Genomic DNA, 23977 nt, shown 5'->3' on the forward strand with positions numbered 1-23977 from the left:
GGGTTATATGAAGAAAAACGTGGCATCAGGATTGGAGAAAGACTCGTTAACAACCGGCCATATGCAGATGATACAACCTTGCTTGCTGAAAGTGAAGAGGACTTAAAACATTTACTGATGAAGATCAAAGAGCACAGCCTTCGGTATGAATTGCATTTCAGTGTAAAGAAAACAAAAATCCACACCACTGGACCAATAAACAACACTCTTATCAACTGGGAAAAGATTGAAGTTGTCAAGGACTTCATTCTTCTTGGATTAGCTATCAACACTCATGGAAGCAGCAGCCAAGAAATCAAACGACGTATTACATTGGGCAAATCTGCTGCACGAGACCTTTTTAAAGTGTTGAAGAGCAGAGATGTCAGCTTGAAGACTAAGGTGCACCTGACCCAAGCCATGGTATTTTCAATAACCTCATATGCCTGCAAAAGCTAAACAGTGAATAAGGAAGACCATAGAATTGATGCTTTTGAGTTATTGTATTGGAGGAGAATATTGAAAGTGCCATGGGCTGTCTAAAGAACAAACAGATCTGTGTTGGAAGAAGTGCAGCCAGAGTGCTCCTTGGAGGCCAGGATGGACTAACTTTGTCCCTCATACTTCAGACATATTGTTAGGAGGGACCAGTTGTTGGAGAAGGTTATCATGTTTGGTAAGGTGGAGGGTCAGAGAAAAAGAGGAAGACCCCCAGTGAGATGGATTGACAAAATGGCAGCATCAGTGGGCTCAAGCGTAGCAACAATTGTGAGGTTGGTTCAGGACCAGGCAGTGTTTTGTTCTGTTGTGCATAGGGTCGCTGTGAGTCCATACCGACCAGTGGCACCTAACAACAGCAAAGTGTTATCATTAAGAAACAGTTAAACTTTATACTTGAGTATTTAAAAAAATTGTTAAAAGACATATCAGTAAAAATTTCTTGAACTCTGTTTTTCCATATGAAGTGTTATAATTTTTAAGTGTGTTTTGTCTTCAATACTAACTTTATGTTGATTGTATTTTTATTTTTAATAGCAAGAGCTGATAACTGACTCAGCCTATTTGGATGATAGATAATTGTTTATGGTTGGCCAATTGTTGACACTGTGTGACTGTTTTATTTATTTCAAATTTAGATTTAAAAAACCCAAAGATTTAGAGCTAATTACAACTGTATTACAGTAACAAGGGTTCCCTTTGAGTCAGAATCAGCTCAATAGCAAGTAACAACTGTACGTTGGCTTTGAATTTTCATTATGTATAAATATTATCAGCCTTGTTCATTTTATTGAATGCTTGCTATATATATATGTCCAGCACTGTATTACGAGATTATGTAGATTCTAAGGGACATTAAAGCAAAGGTCTTATTCAAGAGAAACTTAGTTTTTGTAGAAAGACAAAATCGACGCATGCCACAGAATGAGACAGCAACAGACTGTAAAAGTACTGTGTAGGTTAGAAGAAAGATGAATGTAGGCAGGAGAAGCACAGTTTATCCTAGAAGAAGTTTGACTTACCATGGGCTTTAACAATAAGGCAGAGTTTAAGTCGGTTGAGGAGAAGGCATTTCATTCAGGAACCAGCATGAGCAGAGACACAGAGGTGAGGGTCAGCATAGTATCATTGGGAAAGTTGCCCCATGAGAGTGGTTGGTTTCTACTAGCATATAAGGGAAATAGATTTATCAGGGTTGTGTGTAGTTTAGAGCTGCTTGTGCAGTCATAAGAAACCACTGTTTTGGATTGTGTTAGTCTGACAGTAATAACCAGGATAGAGGGAATAGGTTCTGAGTAAGAAAACTGGCTGGCTTTAATTTTTAAGATAGAAGGTAACTATGCAGAAAGTATAGAGAGTTCTCATATGTCACCTCCCCATGTCTCTAAACTTATCTTTGAGCAAACCAAAGTGTGCTATTTTCTTATTTTATAGACTTCAAGGGAAATAAAGATTTCAGGAGCAATTGGACCTTGTGTATCTCTCAATTCTAAAGGACCCTGTGTGTCTGAAAATGTAAGTTACCTTTTTCCAGCTGTAAAACACAGTAAAATTTCAGGGCAAGATCAAGAGAGACCTGGGTTGGCAACCTATAGCATTCCTTTCTAAATTAGGATATAGGCTAAGGTTTTCAGGAGACTGTGGTTTATTTTCTAGTGGTATACCTCTATTTATAGTTGCTCTTTCTTCTCTTGTTGTCTCTTTTCCTTCCACTCCTAAATGAAAACTTGTGCTGCTACCTGTCTTCTACTTTTTATGCCTAATGTGCCTAAAAAATGAGGTAGAAATTTGCAGATGTAAAAGTCAGAATTCATTCCAAATTTGGTACCAGAATTTCCAACAGAATAGTCAAAGCAGCCAGATTTTAGTTTCAGTTCCTTTCTTTTTATTTATCCCATCTATTGGAGGTACAGTACACATTAAGATTGTAGAATCATGTAGCTGTAAGGATAGTGGGACAAATACACAAAGTGTGTAATCAGGTTTAGGAATGACAAAGTTCAAAAGTTAATTCATAAGTTTCCGTGGTAAAGATCTATATCTAAGAAGTTTCCTTGGGAATCAGACTGCTTAAATTTTACAGTTCTGATCCTTCATTCATATGTGCATGTATTACGTGTTAAATCGATACCTTTTTTTTTTTTTTTACACAGATCAAATAATTGGATAGAAGGGTAATGTTTGTTGTAATTACTTCATTAAATGGTGTATGCTTTTAAAGACTACAGTATGAAGAATTGTATCAATAATTTTGTAATTTACTTAGTAAGAGTTTGAATTATTTTGTAATGCTGCATGAAATTTGTTTAATTTTATTTCATGATACATTTATGATATGATCTTAAAATCTTTCAAGCTTTTAACAGATGTTGACTTAGCTAGAAACCTGAAAGATTTTGTTTTATTTAGTGGAGCTGTTTTTTGTTTTGTTTTCATTTTTTCCAGCCTTACATGTATTATAGTAATAAATTCCACTATGTGTCTTTGAAATGTACTATATTTAATTCTTACAGGAGATTGGAACAGGCGGTACTTGTCAATGGAAGATATGTGGCCTCAGTCCCACTACAACATTAGCTGTATATTTTGAGGTTGTCAATCAGGTAGGTCTTTTTCTATATCTTAATATTGAAAAGTGTTTTTGATCAAGTAGCTAATTAAGGTAATGAAAATTTCATGTTTATTTTTTGTTGGTAAATATGATCCAAAGTTTATCATTCTATTTTGAAGATCTTGTCATTTTCCTTTTTTTTAAGGTAAATTCTGTAGTGAAAAGGACATATTATAGTAGAAAGAGATGTCATTGGAATCTGCAAATGTGCAATGTTGGGCCACCCAATGTTTAGCCTTAGCTTTTTTTCTTTTTGCTTAATGAAATGGAAACATAAATTGTTTATGTTAGGTGCCATTAAGTAAGTACTGACTCACAACAGAACGAAACACTGCCCTGCACTAGCTTCACAAAGGTTGCTATACTTGAGCCCAATTCTGTTGACTCTATGTCAGTCCCATCTCATTGGGGGTCTTCCTCTTTTTCGCTGACCCTCCACTTTACCAAACATGACGTACTTCTCCTGATAATATGTCTGAAGTATGACAGATAAAGTCTGGCCATCCTGGTTTCCAAGGAGCATTCTGGCTGTACTTCTTCTAACACAGATTTATTTATTCTTTTGGCAGTCCTTGGTACATTAATATTCTCCTCCAAAACCCTAACTCAAATGCATCAATTCTTCTACGGTCTTCCTTATTCATTGTCCAACTTTTACATGCATTAGGAGGCTATTGAAAATACTGTGACTTGGGTACATTCAGTGACTAAATATTCGGAAGTAGTCTGTCTTTCCTTCTCCCTAATCTGTCCTACCCTGGAAGCTCATCTGAACCCTGTCCACCATGAGTGACCCTGCTGGTAATTTAAAATATCAGTGGCATAACTTCTAGAATCAAAGCAACATGCAAGCTGCCACAGTACCACAAACTGGACTACTCAGTGTTTAGCCTTAGTGTTTCTTTTTGTTTAATAAAATGGAAACGTAAATAAAATTACCTTTTTAAAACTAGTTACCTAGTTCCTTTGGTATGTCACAAGGTATACAATAATATATGAGCCCTCCTACAAGAAAGTCTAATTGATCAGAATCTATGGAGTACTGGTGTGGTGCTGTGGACTAATGCGTCAGACTGCAAAGTTGTTTGAACTACAAAATTGGTGGTTCAAGCTCACCAGCTGCTCCTTGGAAACCCGATACAGGGTCGCTATAGGTTGAAATTGACTTGATGGCACTTGACAACAACAGTATAAAAGATTAGAAGATCATCATATTTAGAAAGGTTTTTTTCCTGCTATGGAAGGAGATTGTCCCATTAAAGAATGATATAATTTATAAAATATATCCAATAGTTTTTAGGCATGAAATGAATCGCAAAATGTTAGTATCCTTTCTAAGACAGATGCAGGATTTTTTTTTTTTTTTTAATTGAAGTTTGAGAGTAGAGTGGCTCTTACTGACAAAGAAGAAATTTAGAATGTCAGTGGTCAAATTGCATGAGGACAGTTTTCCTATTGACTACTTGCTGTTTTGTTCTGAGAACAGTAAATGACTATTAATCTCTTTCTGTTAATTGGTCTTCTGTTCGTCATGTGATTATTTTCCAGAACGTTCTGCTTTCATTTTTTTTATATCTAGTGAAGGAGGAGTTAGTTCAGTCTCTTTTTTTTTAAAGTTTTATTGTGAATTGAGTTATCATTTACATGGGACACATCGTTTTTTTTTAACCACTCATCATTTCTTTGCAATAATTATAATCTCCTCTGTGCCTCATCATTCCAACAGTATTTGCTTCCATTCCCTCAGTTTTTTTTGAGGGGAAAGGGTGATGTACACAAAAACACTCTGGAATATATAATAATTTAAACAACCAAAGGGCACATTCTGTAAGCCTGCCTCCTAGCTGCCAGCACTCAGTCTTTCTCTTTCCATGAGGGTAGAGTCTTCAGCTGCTCTGTCTCTGCATGTCCTCATCTCTGCCTCCATCTCTGGTGTTGCTGCTTCTCTGGATAGGGTCCAACATTCCTCTTGTGCACTTCTCCCTTGATGGTCCTAGGGTCCTTTGCTCCTGGAATGTAATAATTAACTACTCTCCTATTTTTGCTGCAAAAATTTCTGCCTTTATAGTTGTGACAGTCACAATTAGTCATGATAACAGTTACTTACTATTGAATCATAAGAATCTTATCTCCATCTTTTTTCACCAGACCTATCTAGACAAGATGAAAACTACTCAGTGAGGACTCTACCTTTCCACTGCACATTCTTAAACTAAACTCCCTCTTGAAAACTTGTAAGCCACTCACGTCATTCCTTTATTGCCCCTCATTTTAGGTTGCCAGTGTCTAAGTTGCCCGTCCCTATCTACCCTGTGTATAGAGGGGATAGGATTGATTACTTGATGTGAAGACTCCTTCCCTCTCAGTTGGTATTTTGAGCTACTACATCTATAAGTGTAGGTCAGTGTCTTCAACTTGTAGCAATTCACACTTGTTTCCTTTATCAAAAAAAAAATTTTTTTTTTAAATCTTCCTGTAGTCCAGTTATGAGCATCAAAACATTGAGGTCAGATAGGTACTGTCTGCAAGTTTGGGCGTTCTTGTGCATCTCCCTTCACTTCGTATCAGCTGGACACTTCACTTTCAGCTCTAGCCCTCCATGACTATGTCCTTGTTTATGGGCTCCGGAGTCCCGAGGTTTCCCCACACTTCAGGCCAACAGTCCTTTCTCTTCTCTCTCTCATCTCCAGGAGTCTATGGAACATGGTTGAACTCGGCCCATATCTTCATTGCTGCCTTTTCCCCTCCTCCACTCACCAGTAGACCAGTGTGGTTGCCAGCAAGCTTACATGCCTGCTCATGTATTCCCTTTGAGTTTCAGTCTTGGAGTGGGGCTTGCCCTGAAGGGTTTTGATTGCTTACCTTGATGACTCCCTGGTGAACAACTTGCTTGTTCTTGTAATAGCTGATCAGTAGTTCAGTCTCTCTTTATCCAGTTACTGCTAGGCCTAATTTGACTCACTTTTCTTTGTCTGATAATTTTTCTATACTTTAAATTTCTCCTGTCACATTGTTCTTTCATGCTTCTGTATTTGAATTCTATATAACTTGAAATTTGTTTCCTAGCTGAATCACTTCTGTCATTCTTCATCATATTTCTTTTCTTCCATATCCGCTTTTCCACTTATATGTCGCAAATCATAATTGTTATGTCTGCACTGGAACTAAGTCAATTCAGGGTGCATTTTATTAGTGCTAGGATAATATGACAACAGTATGATAGATTTTGCTTAGATTTTACTCAGCATAATGAGTAAAATTTAAATTTTTTTTACACAGCATAATGCTCCAATTCCTCAAGGAGGGCGTGGTGCGGTCCAGTTTGTGACTCAGTATCAGCATTCAAGTGGACAGAGACGCATCCGAGTGACCACTATCGCTAGAAAGTAAGTTGTATTCGTTAGAGATTTGCTTATGAATTAAAACTGTTCTTGGTAGTGCTTCCAAACTGGGTTTTTATTTTGCATGACATGTATGACTAGAGAGTAAACATTTCTGATTAATAGCATTTTTTTTTTTCTTAACCTATGTGTTTATAAAGAACTTTGAACTGTGAGAGCAATTTTTAAAAAGTACATTTTTTCTTGTGATACTTTCTTCAAAATATTCTCTTATTTACCCCATTTCCAAGAGAGGAGAAAACTCAAAAAACATATTATCCTTATAAACAATTGTTGTTAAGTGCCGTCGAGTCAGTTCTGACTCATAGTGATCCTGTATAGGGTTTCTGAGGAGCAACTGGTGAGCTTGAACTACCGACCTGTCTTCCAAATTTCATGGCAAAAACTAGCATTGCATCAGTTGTGGACACATTTCAATTTGTATTCTGTCAATTCCTGGAGCCTTGTTTTCACCAATGCCTTCAGTGTAGCTTGCATATCTTCTTGATCATATGCTGCTTCTTGAAATGGATGAATATCAACCAGTTCTTTTTGTACAGTGACACTGTATATTCCTTCCATCTTCTTTAGATGATTCTTGCATCATTCAGTATTTTGCCAATAGAATCCTTCAACATTACAAAGCTAAAGCTTGAAATTTTTTCTTTCAGTTCTTTCAGTTTGGGAAATGCAGAGTGTTTTCTTCCCTTTTGGTTATCTAACTGCAGATCTTTGCAGATTTCAGCATAATACTTTACTTTGACTTCTTGAGCTGTCTTTTGAAATTTTGTTTCTTTTACTTCCTCATTTCTTCCAGTTGCTTTAGCTTCCCTACACACAAGAGCAAGTTTCAGAGTCTCTTCTGATGTCTGGTTTACTAGTAAAGCAAAACTACTGTTTTGTTGTAAGAAGAGTTCAGGGGACATTTTTGGTTTAAGGTTTAAAGAATATCTCAGGGCAATCGTTTCAAGGGTTAACCTCCTTGGTGCCTCAGAATGTGAATTTCATGAGAATCTGAAAGGCTACCCTGCATATTTCCTCCCTTTAGTAAGAATTCTTATAGAATGTTTGATCAGCATGTTCAGTAAGGGTATCTGGGCACCTTCCAGTTCTGGTTTTATGGCAGAGGATGCAGTTGTTTATAGATGCAATAGGCTGCACATGCATTTTTTCGTTTTTTCCTTGACTGTCCTTTGTCCTCTATTGCTCCAGGTGAATAGAGACGAATTGTTGCTTGAATGGCCTCGTATTACAAGCTTTTAAAACCCCAGGCACTATACAATCATATATAATACTTTTTTTTAAATACAATAAAATAAATTCTAGGTAAATAAAAATTTAAAAAGCCATACAAAATGCAAGTCCCTGGTTTTTCTTTATTAGAGTTTCAGACATAAATTACTTTTGTCATATTGTTCAAAAAATTTCTAATTGTTTATTCTCAGTTTCTATTTTTCTGGATAAATTGACTTAGATCACATTCTGCATTTTGATTAACATCAGTTGAGACCATAAAAGGTAAAGTTATAGGGTAATGTTTTGTGAAATGTGATTTTGTTCTAGATTTCTTAATATAGTTTCCAAAAGATAGTAGAACAGATGCCTTTTCTTATTCATATCTATAAGATAGATTCTCCAAGTAAGTATTATATTGGTCATGTGTTTTTTGCACAACATCTGAGAAGAGGAGAAGTTGGATTGAGTACCACTATTTTAATTAAAAAGGAGTCCTGGTAGCGCCGTGGGTACCCAATGGTTGCTGAATCTATCATCTGTTCTTTGGGAGAAAGATGAAGCTTTTTGCTCCCATAAAGATTTACTGCCTCAGAAACACCATACAGGGTCACTGTGTATTGGAACCAACTCGATGGCACACCACCACCACCATTTTAAGTAAAAGTAAATTATTTCTTTGAAAGCCTTTAAAATGTTGAATCAGCACAAGTTGTGTGATATATATATATTTATACAAAAAATAAAAATCAGAAAAACTGCTAAGACTGCATATGTCTGACCAAAATACTCAAGAGATTTGGCTTTTTGGTTTTGAGATTTATGGGTATTATTTTATTGGATATCCCAATTAATTGGCTTAAAAAGCTTACTATTTTTGTTCTACCTCCTAGTTGGATGTGGTGCTAGGGCTTCTGAAAACTTATAATCTCAAGTGTAACAGTTGGTCTCTATTCACCTGGAGAAATAGAGTCAGGGCTAGGAGGATATATAGAATGTGTGACTAATTGGCTCCTTTGCCATGGGACTAGAAGAACTAGGTGGCCTGGATACCATTACTGAACATTATGATCAAAGATTCTTTAAGAATTCTGATAAAAAAGGTGAAAATATAGGCCAGAATTTAAATCCTTATGGAATGCATGGGAGTCAAGAAGGCTAACTGAGCACATGAAGCTATTGCCCTGAGATAATCTCTAAACCTTAAGTCAAAATTTTCCTTGAAATCTTTTTACAGCAAAATAGTAGTTTAGCTTAACTAGTAAGGAATGTCTGCCTAGAGCATTATGCTCTTTAAGCTCTATATGGGAAGAGTGGGTATTTTAGAACACCTGATTGTGCTCTTAGGAATGACCAGGCTGCCCTTTGGTCAGAGCAAGGGGCCATTGAATGGTTTAGGAAAGATATGAACTTGGGTTGTAGTCTTTCACCATACTTACTCAGTCTGTATGCTGAGAAAATAATCCGAGAAGCTGGATCATATGAAGAAGAATGTGGCATCAGGGTTGAAAGAAGACTCATTAGCAACCTGTGATATGTAGATAAACAACCTTGCTTGCTGAAAGTGAAGAGGACTTAAAATACTTACTGATAAAGATCGACTACAGCCTACACAAACTTTTTTTGTGAGAAATGTCATGGGCTTGTACATTTTCAATTTGTAGATGCAGAATTTTTAAGACTATTTGTAGTAGTTGTGGTTATGTGCTGGAGAGTCAGTTCTGACTCATACTGATCCTGTATAGGGTTTCTGAGGCTGTAAATCTTTATGGAAGCAGAAAGTCTGGGGTCTTTCTCTTGCAGACCACTGGTAGTTTCAAACTGCTGACCCTGAGATTAGCAGCCTGACTCGTAACCACTACGCTACCACAGTTCCTGAGGCTGTTTGTAGTGGTATATTTATATGTTACTGTGTCATTTGTAGCATTGCTTCATGGAAACACTCATCTTTCCAAATTAATTTATCCTGATTGTTTCTAATAATCAAGACTTATTGTTTTATTCAGAGTTACTGTGTCATTTGTAGCATTGCTTCATGGAAACACTCATCTTTCCAAATTAATTTATCCTGATTGTTTCTAATAATCAAGACTTATTGTTTTATTCAGAGTTCTGGTGTGGCACTGTGGGATAAAGCACGTGGTTGATGGTTCAAACTCACCAGACTATAAATGGGTGCTGTGAGTCAGAACCGACTTCATGGCATTTAACAATAATTTAGTTGAAAAACTACTGAATTAGTTTTGTTTGTAGACCTTCATTTTTTAATTAAGTAAAAATTAGATAATTAATAATTAAATCAAGCTATAAAACCTAAGCCTTTAAATTGCATTATAACAGTTCCACCCCCCCCACCAAAATTACTAGTATTTTTTTTTTACCCATTCCCATTATTTTCCACCTCTTCCCATTTCATTAGACTGAGATAATTCACACGTGTCAGGCGTCTGGAAAATATTTTTAAAGATATTTGTCTATTGAAAGAAATTTTAAAATAGAGGAAGAAAGGAGAAAAAATTTAAAGCTATTACTGCCCAAATTTCTTATAATCACTTTTACATCTTTATGCAGTGACATCTGTTTATTCTTATATGTTGCATGTAAGAGTCATCCAGCATTTATTTTTTGGAAACCTATAAGTATTTACAATTTTGCTTCAAGTGAAGTAATTTAGAATTAGGAACAGTTGAAGCATTATAGGATTGTGTCTCTTAAATGTATCTTTAATGAATTAGAGTCCTGGTGTGGCACTGTGGGTTAATGCGCTAGACTGCAAAGTCAGTTTGAACTGCAAGGTGTTGGTGGTTCAAGCTCACCAGTCGCTCCTTGGTGGTTCAAGTTCACCCTCTTCTAGAGGGTCACTATGGGTCGGAACTGACTCGACGGCATTTAACAACAACAACAACATCAAATTAATCTTTTAGACTAAAGTCTTTACTTACTAACTTTTGAATAGTTTTAGCTAACATGTTATAATATGGAGAGAAAACAATAGAAAATAATTTTAATTTATGTCATTTTTTTGCTTTAATAAGTTCAGAATTTATTTGGGGTTGGGAGGAGGAATTCTGCTACTCATTTTCTAATTTGACAAATAAAAACTTGGGTTGAGAGAAAACCCTTTCTTTTGTATATCTCAATTTGTGCTTTTAGAGAATTGAGGACATATATTTTAAAGTTTGATATAGAGAATTGTGGTATACACACACACACATACAATAGGACTTCAAAAAGTTCATGGAAAATGGCATGAAAAGATAACAGAATTTTTCCATGAACTTATTGAAGTTCCTTTGTACATGCCATTATTTTTACTTGTGAAAATCTCAAATGTTTTAAAGGAATGTGGTTGGAGGTCTGGTATTATATTTAGATATACTTTAAAAAAAAACAGTGAATGCTACACTGAAACTGCTGTTGCTGGTATTTTAAAAACATAATTACTCTAGCTAATATAGGAAATTAGAAATGTGGGTAGTATTACTGAGTAATTTTGTATACCTTCTTTTAATTTTAAACTTGTGATAATCAACTATGATATTGTGAATTCAGTAATTCAGCAGCATTTCTGTTTTTGTTTTTTCTACTTTGTCTTTAGCTGGGCAGATGCTCAAACTCAAATCCAAAACATCGCTGCTTCTTTTGACCAGGAGGCAGCTGCTATTCTTATGGCCCGTCTGGCCATATATAGGGCAGAAACAGAGGAAGGGCCAGATGTCCTTAGATGGTTAGACAGACAGCTTATTCGACTGGTAAGAAGTAAAAATTGTGCTTTTCTAAATATTTATGCTTTCATTTGTAGTGATTGATGCAGATAATCTCATTCAAAATATTTTCAAAATATTTAACAGTGTAACTGACATGTACTCATATTGCTGTTGTTGTTAAATACTGTCGAGTCGGTTCTGACCCATAGCGACCCTGCATAGGGTTTCTGAGGAGTGACTGGTGAGCTTGAACTGCCAGCCTTGTGGTTCAAACCAACTTTGTACTCCCACACGTTAAGCTACAGCCCATACCGACTCCATACTCCTAATCCTAATAGACACTTCTATTCCATTTTTTGAGAAACACATAGTAATAGTAGAATTCACTTATCTCTTCTAATGAAATAGAATGTTCTTTTTTGTTTTACCACAAGAGTGGCAAATTTGTGGTGCTGTGGGTTAATATGCTGCGCTGCAGAACCGTTGTGAATTGCAGGGTCAGCTGTACAAGCTCACCAGCCACTCCTCAGGAACCCTATACGGGGTCGCTATAGGTCGGAACCTACTTGATGGCACTTAACAATATCTTTCCTTTATTTTGGCTGGTTTGAACAATTATTCCCAAATTGAACCCTAAATTACCATAGCTGTTTTTACTGCTTTTTTGTGTGTACGTATTTTCTTCTTCAATGTTAGGATTTTCATTTTAATGGCTCTGTTAAATATACGCCTTTTAAAAGAAAGTAGTTGGGGTATAAAAACTATGCACATAAACATAAATTATAGACATTATCTGAAGGTATGCTGGTGGCACAGTGGTTAAGCATGTAGCTACTAACCAAAATGTCAGTGATTCAAACCCACCAGCTGCTCCATAGAAAGATGTGGCAGTCTGCTTCCTTAAAGATTTTTAAAACATCCTCCGAAACCTCATGGACATTGTGCAGGGTGACTGTGAGTGATGGCATTTGATGATTTTAATGGGTATTATAATAACCTTGATGTAGATTGCAAATTAGTAAACTTACTGATAGTATCCAATTTACTTGCCTTTTTAACATTTCACAAACCTATTACATACATTATGACCTAGAAAGCTTAATTCTGTTATTCATCACAGTGGCTTCATTGCTTTATAGTACAGCACATTGTGACCTAGAAAGCTTAATATTAAGCTCTGTTCTGTTATCAATCACAATGGCTTCATTGCTTTCAAATCTATGAACGTGAGCATCTCACCACCAGCCTTCTATCAGTGGAGGCTCACATTCTGTTGTGTTGCTGGATAGGTGTCAGCAGAGCTTCCTGAGTCAAACAGACTAGGGAGAAAGGGCCAGCAGTTTACTTTTGGAAATCACTCATTGAAATCCCTGAGGTGAGAAGAGTCTGATTGGCAGTGTGTTCTGTGGATAGTGCAGGACTGAGCAACATTTCCTTTTTTGTGCATGGGGTCGGGGTCACTATGAGTCAGGGGCCAACATAAAGACAATAACAGCTATAACAATACTAGGACATTTTGTTGTTGTTGTGTGCCAGCCAGTCGATTCTGACTCATAGCAACATTGTATGGGGTTTCCGAGGAGAGACTGGTGAGTTAGAACCACTGGTGCTATGGTTCAGACTAACCTTGTAGTCCAATGCTTATTCTACAGTACCACACCAGGACTCCAGGAGTACTAATGAGTCATTAAAAGTGAAAGTGTTGTCAAAAAAAGTATGTATAACACAAAAAATATTTACATTTGAAGGAAAAAATTGAATATAAATATTAATTAGCCTTTTAGACATCTCTGGTTTATTTATACCCCAAAAAACAAGTTAAAAAGATTTTTGTTAACATCATTAATCATAGTTGTATCAGGTGAGCTTCATGCTTTTTTTTGGTAAAATTCTAGGCACACTTCTACATGTGTATATTTAATATTAGAATATAATTGATAATTCGGAATCATGTCTGACACACTAGCTTTCCCAAGCACTCTCCTATCAGTTTGGCATACTATGGTGGCTTGTATGTTGCTGTGATGCTGGAAGCTATGCCAACCACTGAAGCCACTGATGATGAAATTGAAGAATTCCACCAACTTCTTGAGTCTGAAGACAAGAAAGAAGGAAAAGACCAAAATGTATGTCAGAGGAGACTCTGAAACTTGCTCTCCAGTATAGAAATTCTGAAGCAAATGCTAAAGAGTTGAACAAAAAATTTCAAAGGGCAGCTAGAGAAGACAAAGTCAAGTATTATAATGAAAGGTACAAAGACCTGGAGTTAGAAAACCAAAAGGGAAGAATACACTCAGCATTTCTCAAGCTGAAAGAACTGAAGAAAAAAAATTCAAACCTCAACTTGGCAATATTGTGGTGCTATAGGGTCAACATGGAACTGTGAACTGCAAGGTTGGCAATTCAAACACACCAGCTACTCCTCAGAAACCCTGTGCAGGGGTGCAATGAGTTGGAGTCGACTCTACGGCACTTAACAACAAGGACAAAGTATTGAATGATGCAGAAAGCATCAAAAGAAGATGGAAGGAATACTTAGAGTTACTGTACCAAGAAGAAAAGTTCAATCATTTCAAGAGGTAGCACATGATCAAGAGACCATATACAGAAGAAAGAAGTTAAACTTACACCGAAAGCATTGGCAATGAACAACGCTCCAGGATTTGATGGAATACAAATTGAAGTCTTTCAGTAAACCTGGCAGAATTGGAGGCACACACTCATCTAGGCCAAGAAATTTGAAAGATCATCTGACTGGAAGAGATCCGTATTTGTGCCATTTCCAGTGAGAGGTGATCCAACAGAATGCAGAAATCATCAGACAATATTATTAATATCACACGCACGTAAAATTTTGCTCAAGATAATTAAAAAACAGCTGCAACAGTACATTGACAGGCAACTGCCAGGGGTACAAGCTGGATTCAGATGAGGACATAGAATGAGACATCAGAAGGATCTTGGGCAAAAGCAGAGAATACCAGAAAGATGTTTACTTGTGCTTTATTGATTATGTAAAGGCTTTGAAATGTGTACATGACAAGCTATGGATAACATTGCAAAGAATGTTTACATTCCAGAACACTTAATTGTGCTCATGAAGAACCTGTATATAGACAAAGAGGCAGCCGTTAGGACAGGACAAGGGGATACTGAATAGTTTAAAATCAGAAAAGGTATGTGCAGGGTTGTATCCTTTAGCACATTTATTTAATCTGTTTGCTAAACAAATAATCCAAGATGGATTATATATAGAAGAACATTCCATCAGAATTGGAGGAAGACTCATTAACAACCTATGTTAATGTTGATAATACAATTTTGCTTGCTTGAAGTGAAGAGGACTTAAATTACTTACTGATGAAGATCAAAGACTGTAGCTTTCAGTATGGATTACACCTCAATGATAAGAAAACAAAACCCCTCACAAGTGGAGTAACAAGTAACATCATGATAAATGGAGAAGAGATTAAAGTTGACAAAGACATCACATTACTTGGATCCACTATAACCACTATGGAAACAGCAGTCAAGAAATCAAATGATGTATCACATTAGGCAGATCTTCTGCACAAGACCTCTTTAAAGTGTTAAAGAGCAAGACATCAGTTTGAGGACTAAGATGACCAAGCCATGATATTTTCAACTGGCTCATATGCATGTAAAAGTTGGAAAATGAATAAGGAGAACCTTTGAAAAATAGATACATTTGTATTATGGTTTTGGAGAAGAATATGGAAAATACCATGAACTTCCAGAAGAACAAACACATTTGTGTTAGAAGAAGTACAGCCAGGGTGCTCCTTAGAAGCGAACATGGTGAGACTTCATCTCTCATCATTTGGACATGTTTTCAGGAGGGACCAGTCCTGGAGAAGGATGTCATTCTAGGTAAAGTGGAGGATTAGCGTAAAAGAAGAAGACCCCCAAGGAGATTGGTACAGTGGCAGCAACAATGGGCTCTAATGTAACAACAATTTTGAGTATGACGCAGGACCTGGCAGTGTTTTGTTCTGTTGTGCAGAGGATTGTTATGAGTCAGAACTGATTCAACAGCCTCTAACAACAACAACAACATAAGACACAGATAAATCCATAAATGATGCATTTGTGTATTGTTAGCAGAAGACCTGCCCCACTTGTGGCAGTCAGTCTTATATTTTTGCATATGTTTTCACATAATTTTTCCTTGATTCATATATAATTACCGTGATAAATGTAAGCAGAAAATAGACTAGTTGCATGTTGTTATTGCTGTTATGTGCTGTAGAGTTCGTTCTGACTCATAGCAACCTTATGCACAACAGACTAAGGCCATGTTCTGCTATTCGTAAGACTGGTTGCATAAGTACTAAAAAACTTCCCAGGACAATGACTGCTGCACAACATGGAAAGAATGTTAATTTTATTGAGTGTGTACTCATTGTCTTTGTGGTAGGCATATTCTCACACTGATTATCTCACTTAATTTTCTAGATGCTTTCTGTCTTGTTGTCTTAGTGACCTTAAGTTGTCTGTTGCCAGTGTATGTCTCCTTTATTTTCTTCTCATTTCTGCCTTTCTTCTTTATACTGCTTGGTTATCTTTATGCTTTGCTTTTCTCTTTACTTTCTTTTTAGTATTGATGGTGTATTTTGTAGTCATTGTGGTCTTCTGTGAGTGTGTCTTTCTGTCAGTTGGCTATTGTCTGTTTGAGATAGATTCTTAAGTGGCATATGTTGAGCTCTTTTGATTATTACCCAAGAGCTCTTTATTATCTTATCAGAGATAGTTAAAACAATCTAAACATTTTCAAGTGAATTGTTACTACACTGGGGCAAAGTGTTGTTTGCGTCTGAATTCCAATTTACTTCTTTGGTTGTAATCAGTCTCCTGATAAGTCTATAAGAAATACCCCAATTTTTATCAAGTGTCTGCATCCTGAAGAGTAATAATTTTGTATAAATATAGGTAACAGTTTTAGCTCTTATGTCAAGAAATACATTACTAACATATTATTTTATTTAGTGCCAGAAGTTTGGAGAGTATCACAAAGATGATCCGAGTTCCTTCAGATTTTCTGAAACATTCTCCCTTTATCCACAGGTGAGTAGATTAAAAAAACACGTGTCCTTTTCTTGGTGTGGCCAGTAGCAATATAACTTACAAGTTATATTGGGTTATTCTTTTCTTATGTAAAATTTGCAAGAGTTAATAAATTAATACTGTGTTGTGAGTAGTCAGTGAAATGTATAGAGTATTTTTATATAAACCTTGCAGATAGTCATTGTTTGTGGTGAATACTTTTATACTGGAACTTTATTGTGGAGTCAAGTTAGGTGTAAGGCAGATCGGCTTTCCCTCTGATTGCAATCATACCAAATGAACTTCATCTGAGCTAATTTTACCTATTTTCTGCTAATCTAGTAGCATGGTCTTATCATCAGAGAAACATTTTATGTTGACATACCAGATAGGTAGGAAAGAAGCTAATTTGATTTCCTTATAGAACCTTTTTTTCTTTTGGAACAGTGGTATTTTTCCTTACGTCTGTTGATTTGATAGCTATTTTAAAAGTCTAGGTTAACAGATAACATCTACTCAGCTGAGTACTATGTGTGAGGACCTTTAGGAGAACAAAGATGACTGGCATGTATTCCACTTTCAAGGAGCTCTCAGTCTGAAGGGCGAATTTGGAGATAGATAATAAACAATATCATAGAAAGTGAGAAATACATATAGAAACAATCAAGCACATAATGAGAGAGACTTTGTAAATCTCTCTATGACAGATAAACAAAATTACAAGAAAACTTAAGAGTCCTTCCACATGCATGATTTGATATACTTTGCAGAGAAGGGTGCATTTTAGTGTAGCCTGTAAGAATGAGTAAAATTGAGATGTGGAAATTTTTGCCCATAAACAGTGTGTGTCTAAAAGTTCCAAGCTTCTTTTCAAAGCTGCTCTATGAAGATTCCTTATTCATCAGTAACCTTGAAACTACCTGCTTATAGAAAGAGAGTCCCCTAAACTGCTGGTGGGATCAAAAATACTATGGTATGCATTTATCTTAAGACATGCAAAACCCATTATCTGTTTTGGGAATTTTCAGGCCTCATTTTTGTAGAAGAAACTTTTTGGAAAGGGAGCGAGAGCATCCGCCTAAGTATTTGACTGAATTATCCTCACTTTCCTTCTTTTCTAGGCCTGCTCTAGGCTTTGTCTTTAGGTTCTTAGATATTCATCCAACTTTTTCCTCTTTACTGGAAGTAGGGACTGAAGAACTTCTAAAAGGTGGCACAGACTAAATATAAGGGGAATCTTCACCCTAAAATGTTTACCAAAAATTTACCTTTTAGATTTTCTGTGAGGGCGGAAATGGTAAGGAATGGCTGAAGTGGTAAGGGATGAGAGAAACTCTCAGTGAGTTAATCGATCACCAAAGGAAAAAAGATGAGAATTTCAGTGAATGAGAATTTCAGAGAGCAGCTGAATGAGTTACAGTTGGGAAACATGTAGGGGCTGGATCCAAAGGGCTGGGGGAAATTGACAGATGCAAACTGAAAGACTGGTCGGAGTACCTTTTGGGGACTGACCCTATTGTTATACTGTCTAAGCCCAAGAGTTTTGTTGTTGTTAAGTGCCATAGAGTCCATTCCAACTCACAGTGACCCTGTATGGGTTTCAAAGGAGCGGCTGGTGAGTTTTGAACTACTGACTTTGCGGTTCAAACCCACAGTATGAGCCAATGCTTATCCTACAGTGCCACAGCTATTCTTTAATCAGGTCTGACTTTTTGATCTTTTATATGAAGAGTAAGTGGAGGAGAAGAAAGTGAAAGGAGAAAACAGTGAAGAATAAAGTCCAGAAAATGTTTTGCATTGGGCATATCTGCTACACAAGACCATTTTAAAGTGTTGAAGACAAAGATGTCAGCTTGAAGACTAAGGTGCACCTGACCCAAGCCTTGGTATTTTCAGTAACCTCATATGCGTGCGAAAGCTGGACACTGAATAAGGAAGACCGTAGAAGAATTTATGCTTTTGAGTTATAGTGTTGGAGGAGAATATTGAAAGTGCCATGGGCTGCCAAAAAACCCAACAGATCTGTGTTGGAAGAATTGCAGTCAGAGTTCTCCTTGGAGGCCAAGATGGCCAAACTTTGTGTCTCATACTTCGGACATATTGTCAGGAGGGACTAGTCGCTGGAGAAGGATATCAAATTTGGTAAGGTGGAGGGTCAGAGAAAAAGAGGAAGACCCCCAGAGAGATGGATTGGCCAAGTGGCAGTATCAAAGGGCTCAAGCATGGAAACAGTAGTGAGGTTGGCTCAGGATCAGGCAGTGTTTCGTTCTGATGTGCATAAGGTCACTATGAGTCAGTACTGACTTGATGGCACTTAACAACACAACAACTAGCCTCTGAAAAATTACATTTGAAAAAAGGGATTTTGGCAATTTTGTGTTAAAGCCCAGATACTTCTGTCCTGATTCTGGTTTTCCTTTTGCATCACTCTGCCTTTTTCAATTAAAAAAAAATATTGAATTGTACTTATGTTTTAAAGTAACAGATAAATATGAATAAAGTTTTTCCTGAGAATTGTAATTTAGAATGCCATTATTATAATTTGCCATTTTATTTTATTAATGGTTGTAATCAAATGCTTTTTTTAATAGTAAATTCTTATTGCAATGTTAAACTCAGTAACATGTATCTCTCATGTTTTATCTTACAGTTTATGTTTCATTTAAGAAGATCACCTTTCTTGCAAGTTTTTAATAATAGTCCAGATGAGAGTTCTTATTACCGTCACCATTTTATGCGTCAAGATCTGACCCAGTCTCTAATCATGATTCAACCTATTCTCTATGCATATTCTTTTAGTGGCCCACCAGAGGTAAGAGGGAAACAAAACCAAACATTTTTATAGTTAAATAAATGAAACCAACTAAATGTTTTTGAGATATAGTTATTAAATATAAAATACTTTAAAATCATGGTTATCCCTAGACACTCATTTATTTATTCAAAAATACTTATGAGTACTTACTATATACCACAAGCCAAGGTAGGACATATTTTAGAAATCATTAAAAAAAGAAGAAACAGTGAGATAGAAAGGACTTAGATAATTTCATCTAGTCACTTTCTTTCATGTAGGTGGTTGATCAAAATCCTCTAGGGCTTTTGATGATCTTTTAACATCTTTTAACAGTGCCCAGATTGATGATGATTTTATAACCTGTACCGTATTCCAGAGTTTGTTGTTAAGTGCCATGGAATTGATTCTGCCATAGTGAACTGCCAACCTTGCATTTAGCGGTCCAGTTCTTACCTTGTGGTACCTTACCAGGACTCTGGCAATTAGGCCATTCTATCTAAACAAAATCTCTTGCTTTAACATAATCTTAATTTTCTCTGGTCTTTGGAAAACATTAAAGTCAGTTATGAAGACATACAAAGGGGCTTCAAAAAGTTCATGGAAAAATTTCGTGACCTTTTAATTTCAGTTTTTCATAAACTTTTTTAAGCCCCCTCTGTATACTTAGAAGAGTGAAAAACTCATCCACTTAACAAACTGTAGAACTTACTTTCAGCTGTTTTCAAACCGTTTTTCTCTTTTTGATTTCTGAAGTTAAAGTTGTTGGCTTTTAGAAGTTAAGATAATGACTGTGTTTCATTCTATTGTATATGGGGTCATGTGAATCACAACCGATTCAATGGCACCTAACAACAGCATGTTTGAAAATAGTACTTTTAAAGGTCAGTCCATTAAAACCTACTGCCAATGAGCACTAATAAAGACTTTTAATGACCCTGTAGGACACAGTAAAACTGTTCTTTACTGTTTCTAAGACCGTAACTCTTTACAGAGCAGACTGCTTCATCTTTTCTTCTGTAGAATGGCTGCTGAGTTTGAAACACCAACCTTGCAGTTAGCATTCCAATATTTAACTAATTGCAACACGAAGGTAAAGAGACTATCTTACAGTTGGTTATGGAGTCCTAGTGTAGTGCTGTGGAGTACTGGTATGATGCTGTAGGATAAGCACTGGACTTCTAACCATAAGGTTGATGGTTCAAACCCACCATCTGCTTCTCTGAAACATTATACAGGGTCGCCATGAGTCGGGACTGACTCTATGATACTTAACATCAACAACAACAAATTTGTTATGATACTTAACATCAACAACAACAAATTTGATACTTAACATCAACAACAACAAAGTATCATAATCTCTTTGTTTGTTGGTTTGTAAAAGAGTAGGTTATATGTTATATTGTTACTGTGCTTTTTAAAGTGATTTTTCTGTGAGTCGTTTTTACAGTTTTGGAAAAAGTACTCAGATGCCATATATAGGGTCGCTATGAGTGGGAACTAATATTTGAAGACAAATTTAGATCTAGCTATATATTTTAGTCTTATACTTCTTTGAATTAAAAAAGGAAGTTTTAGAAGTATCTCATTTCAAAGTAACAAATTGTAGACATCTGGAAAATACAGTGTTTGGGAAAAAATTGGAATCCCAAATTTATAGTGCCTATGATTGTCAAACTCCAGCCTTTCCATTTCACCTCTGAATCCTGTTAACATGATAGTCTTAAGGTTTTGCACTGAGAGTTATCCACTTTCTGTCCTGCATCATCACTTTATCCCATACTGACAGTCCGTAACAGGTCTCATTAAAAACAAAAGCTGACAACAAAACCTTGACCTCACATTTCCTTTAATTGCTAACCCATTTCCGTTACAGCTAAACTCACGGAGTTTTCAGCCTACATCAGCCAGACTTTTGCGCCTCTCATTATATGAAATACCTCTAATCAAGGCCACAGAGATCCTGTATCATGACAGAACTCTCAACAGCATTTACCCAGTGCTGACTCTTGCTTGGAAAACGACTTAACTGGTTTTCCTCCTTCTCACTGACTGCTCTTTTTCAGTCTCTCTTTGTAGCTTCTCCCGTTCTGAACTCCCCCTTCTGAACTTACTTGGGGTTCACTTCAATCTTCTGGCCTGTTTTTCTTTGTAAATGATGCCATAGCTTAAAATGCCATCTTTATGCATGTAATTCCAAAATTTGTATCTTTAGTCCTGGCCATTCCTTTAACTGTTATATTCAGAACGACTTATTTTTCTCTCAGGTAGCTCCTTAGTTTGCTGTATCCCAAACTTTTCCTTTCCCAGTCAGTGGTGCCACCATCAATCAGTCTTAGGATTCATCTTTGACCTCTTCTTGGTTCTGCTCTTTATTTTTTCAGTTGTTTGTTACCTCAGTACACATATTTCTTAAAATTAAGTTAAAATGTACTATGAGATTTAATAATAGCAAAGAACTTTATGTAGTAAATTATAAATTTAAAATGTGGAAAACAATATCTTGGAGAGATCTGTTAAATATCTTTAGCTAATATTTTTTTCTTTCATTGTTTTCTTCATTTAGCCTGTTCTTCTTGATAGCAGCAGCATTCTTGCAGATCGTATTCTTCTCATGGATACCTTCTTCCAGATTTTGATTTATCATGGTGAGGTAAGATTCCACAGCATTTAATACTGAAGTTTTGTTGTTTGTTTTTAAAGGAAGTCTTTTTTCCTTCTACCATTTGGTTAGTATTTTTTTGTGATAAGATTTGATTACTGCTTTTTATACAAGATATGAGTTGCAAGGGAGTTTCAAAAACTTTGTGGAAAAATGAAAAGATAGTGGACTTTTCCCACAAACTTTGCCCCCTTGTATAATATGGTTCTTCCTGCTAACATTTTTTAGGCTTCATTTGTCAGCTGTGGCTAGTTTGCCCATTTGTCTACATACAGTTGGACAAATTGATTTCTCACAAAGCATAGTGTTGTGAAATTTAGAGCATTGAAGTATACATGTGCATTAATTACTTGCCACTTGTATGTCAGTTTGGTGTACTTTGGCAGTTTCTCTGTTGCTGTGACGCTAAAAGCTATGCCGTCAATATTTTAAATATCAACAGGGTCACCCATGATGGACAGATTTCAGCAGAGCTTTCAGACTAAGAAAGACTAGGAAGAAGGAGAGATAGACCACTTTTGAATGCTTAGCTACTGAAAATCTTATGAGTAGCAGCAGGACATGTCTAATATCGTGAGTGGGAGAAGATGAACTCCTCTGGTTGGAAGGCACTCAAAATAAGACTGGGGAAGAGCTGCCTCCTCAAAGTAGAGTTGAACTTTAAGATGAGGATGGAACAAAACTATTTTTTTTTCTTTCGTTTTTAAAGTCGTCAAAAAATAAATGGAAAGCATAAAAATCAATATAGTAGTCAGTACTGCTCTGGAATGGATTGCAGTTGGCCATTTTGAATTGGACAGTCATATTGTTTCCTATGCTAGGAATGACAAATTGAGAAATAGTGTCACATTCATTATCAAAAAGAGCATTTCAAGATCTATTATGAAGTACATGCTGTCTGTGATAGGATAATATCCATATGCCTACAAAGACCAGTTAATATCACTATTATTCAAATTTTTATACCAACCACTAAAGCTAGTGATGATGAATTTGAAGATTCCTGCCAAATTCATCAGTCTGAAATTGATCAAACATGCAATCAAAATGCATTGATAATTACTGATGATTGGAATGTGAATGTTGGAAACAAAGAGGAAGGATCAGAAGTTGGAAAATAAGGCCTTAGTGACAGAAATTATGCTGGAGATCTCATGACAGAATTTTGCAAGACCAGTGACTTACTGATTGCAAATACCTATTTTCCACAACATAAATGGCAACTATATACATGGATCGCACCAGAGAGAATACACGGAAATCATATTGATTGTATCTGTGGGAAGAGACAGTGGAGCAGCTCAATATCATCAACCTAAACCAGGCCAGGGGCCAACGGTGGAATAGTCCATCAATTGCTCATATCAAGTTCAGGTTGAAGTTGAAGAAATTTAGATCAAATTCATGAGACTCAAAATATGACCTTACCATATTCCACTAAATTTAGAGACTATCTCAAGAACAGATTTGCTTCATTAGACACTAATGACCAAAGATGAAGAGAATTATGGGATGACATCAAGAACATCATATATGAAGAAAGCAAAAGGTCACTAAAAAAATAGGAAAGAACTAAAATGAATGTCAGAAGTAACGCTAAAACTTGCTCTTGAATATAGAGAAGCTAACGTGACTGGAAGAAATGATGAATTAAAATAACTGAACAGAAAATTTCAAAGGGCAGCTCGAGAAGGCATTATTATTATAATGAAATGTGCAAAGACCTGAAGTTAGAAAACAAAAACAGAAACACAGGTTTAGAATTTCTCATGTAGAAGAACTGAAGAAATAAGTTAAGCCTTAGGTTGTAATATTGCATGATTCCTTTGGCAAAATTTAGAATGATGCAGGAAGCTATAAGAAGATGGAAAGAATACAGAGAATTACTGTGCCAGAAAGAATTGGTTGATGTGTAGTTATTTCAAGAAGTACTATATGTTATTAAAAATGATGGTATTGAAGGAAGAAGTTCAAGTTGGCAAAAAACAAGATTCCAGGAATTGAAGGAATACAAATTGAGTACCTAGAGGTACTCACTCATCTATG

At 36.2% G+C, this 23977-nt stretch overlaps 1 protein-coding gene across 2 annotated transcripts in view; it reads left to right on the forward strand.

Annotated features, from left to right (window-relative positions):
- The window catches only part of SEC23A (Sec23 homolog A (S. cerevisiae)), a 69618-nt gene that overhangs the window by 27310 nt on the left and 18331 nt on the right, over window positions 1–23977 (forward strand). For both annotated transcript variants that reach the window (XM_006835327.1, XM_006835328.1), the window contains exons 10-16: window positions 1912–1992; window positions 2991–3080; window positions 6368–6474; window positions 11300–11453; window positions 16416–16493; window positions 19123–19284; window positions 21836–21922. In XM_006835327.1, the coding sequence (XP_006835390.1) occupies window positions 1912–1992; window positions 2991–3080; window positions 6368–6474; window positions 11300–11453; window positions 16416–16493; window positions 19123–19284; window positions 21836–21922 (759 nt within the window). The remainder of the gene's footprint in view (window positions 1–1911; window positions 1993–2990; window positions 3081–6367; window positions 6475–11299; window positions 11454–16415; window positions 16494–19122; window positions 19285–21835; window positions 21923–23977) is intronic.

Source organism: Chrysochloris asiatica, unplaced genomic scaffold (assembly GCF_000296735.1).
Source record: "Chrysochloris asiatica unplaced genomic scaffold, ChrAsi1.0 scaffold00017, whole genome shotgun sequence".
NCBI lineage: Eukaryota > Metazoa > Chordata > Mammalia > Afrosoricida > Chrysochloridae > Chrysochloris > Chrysochloris asiatica.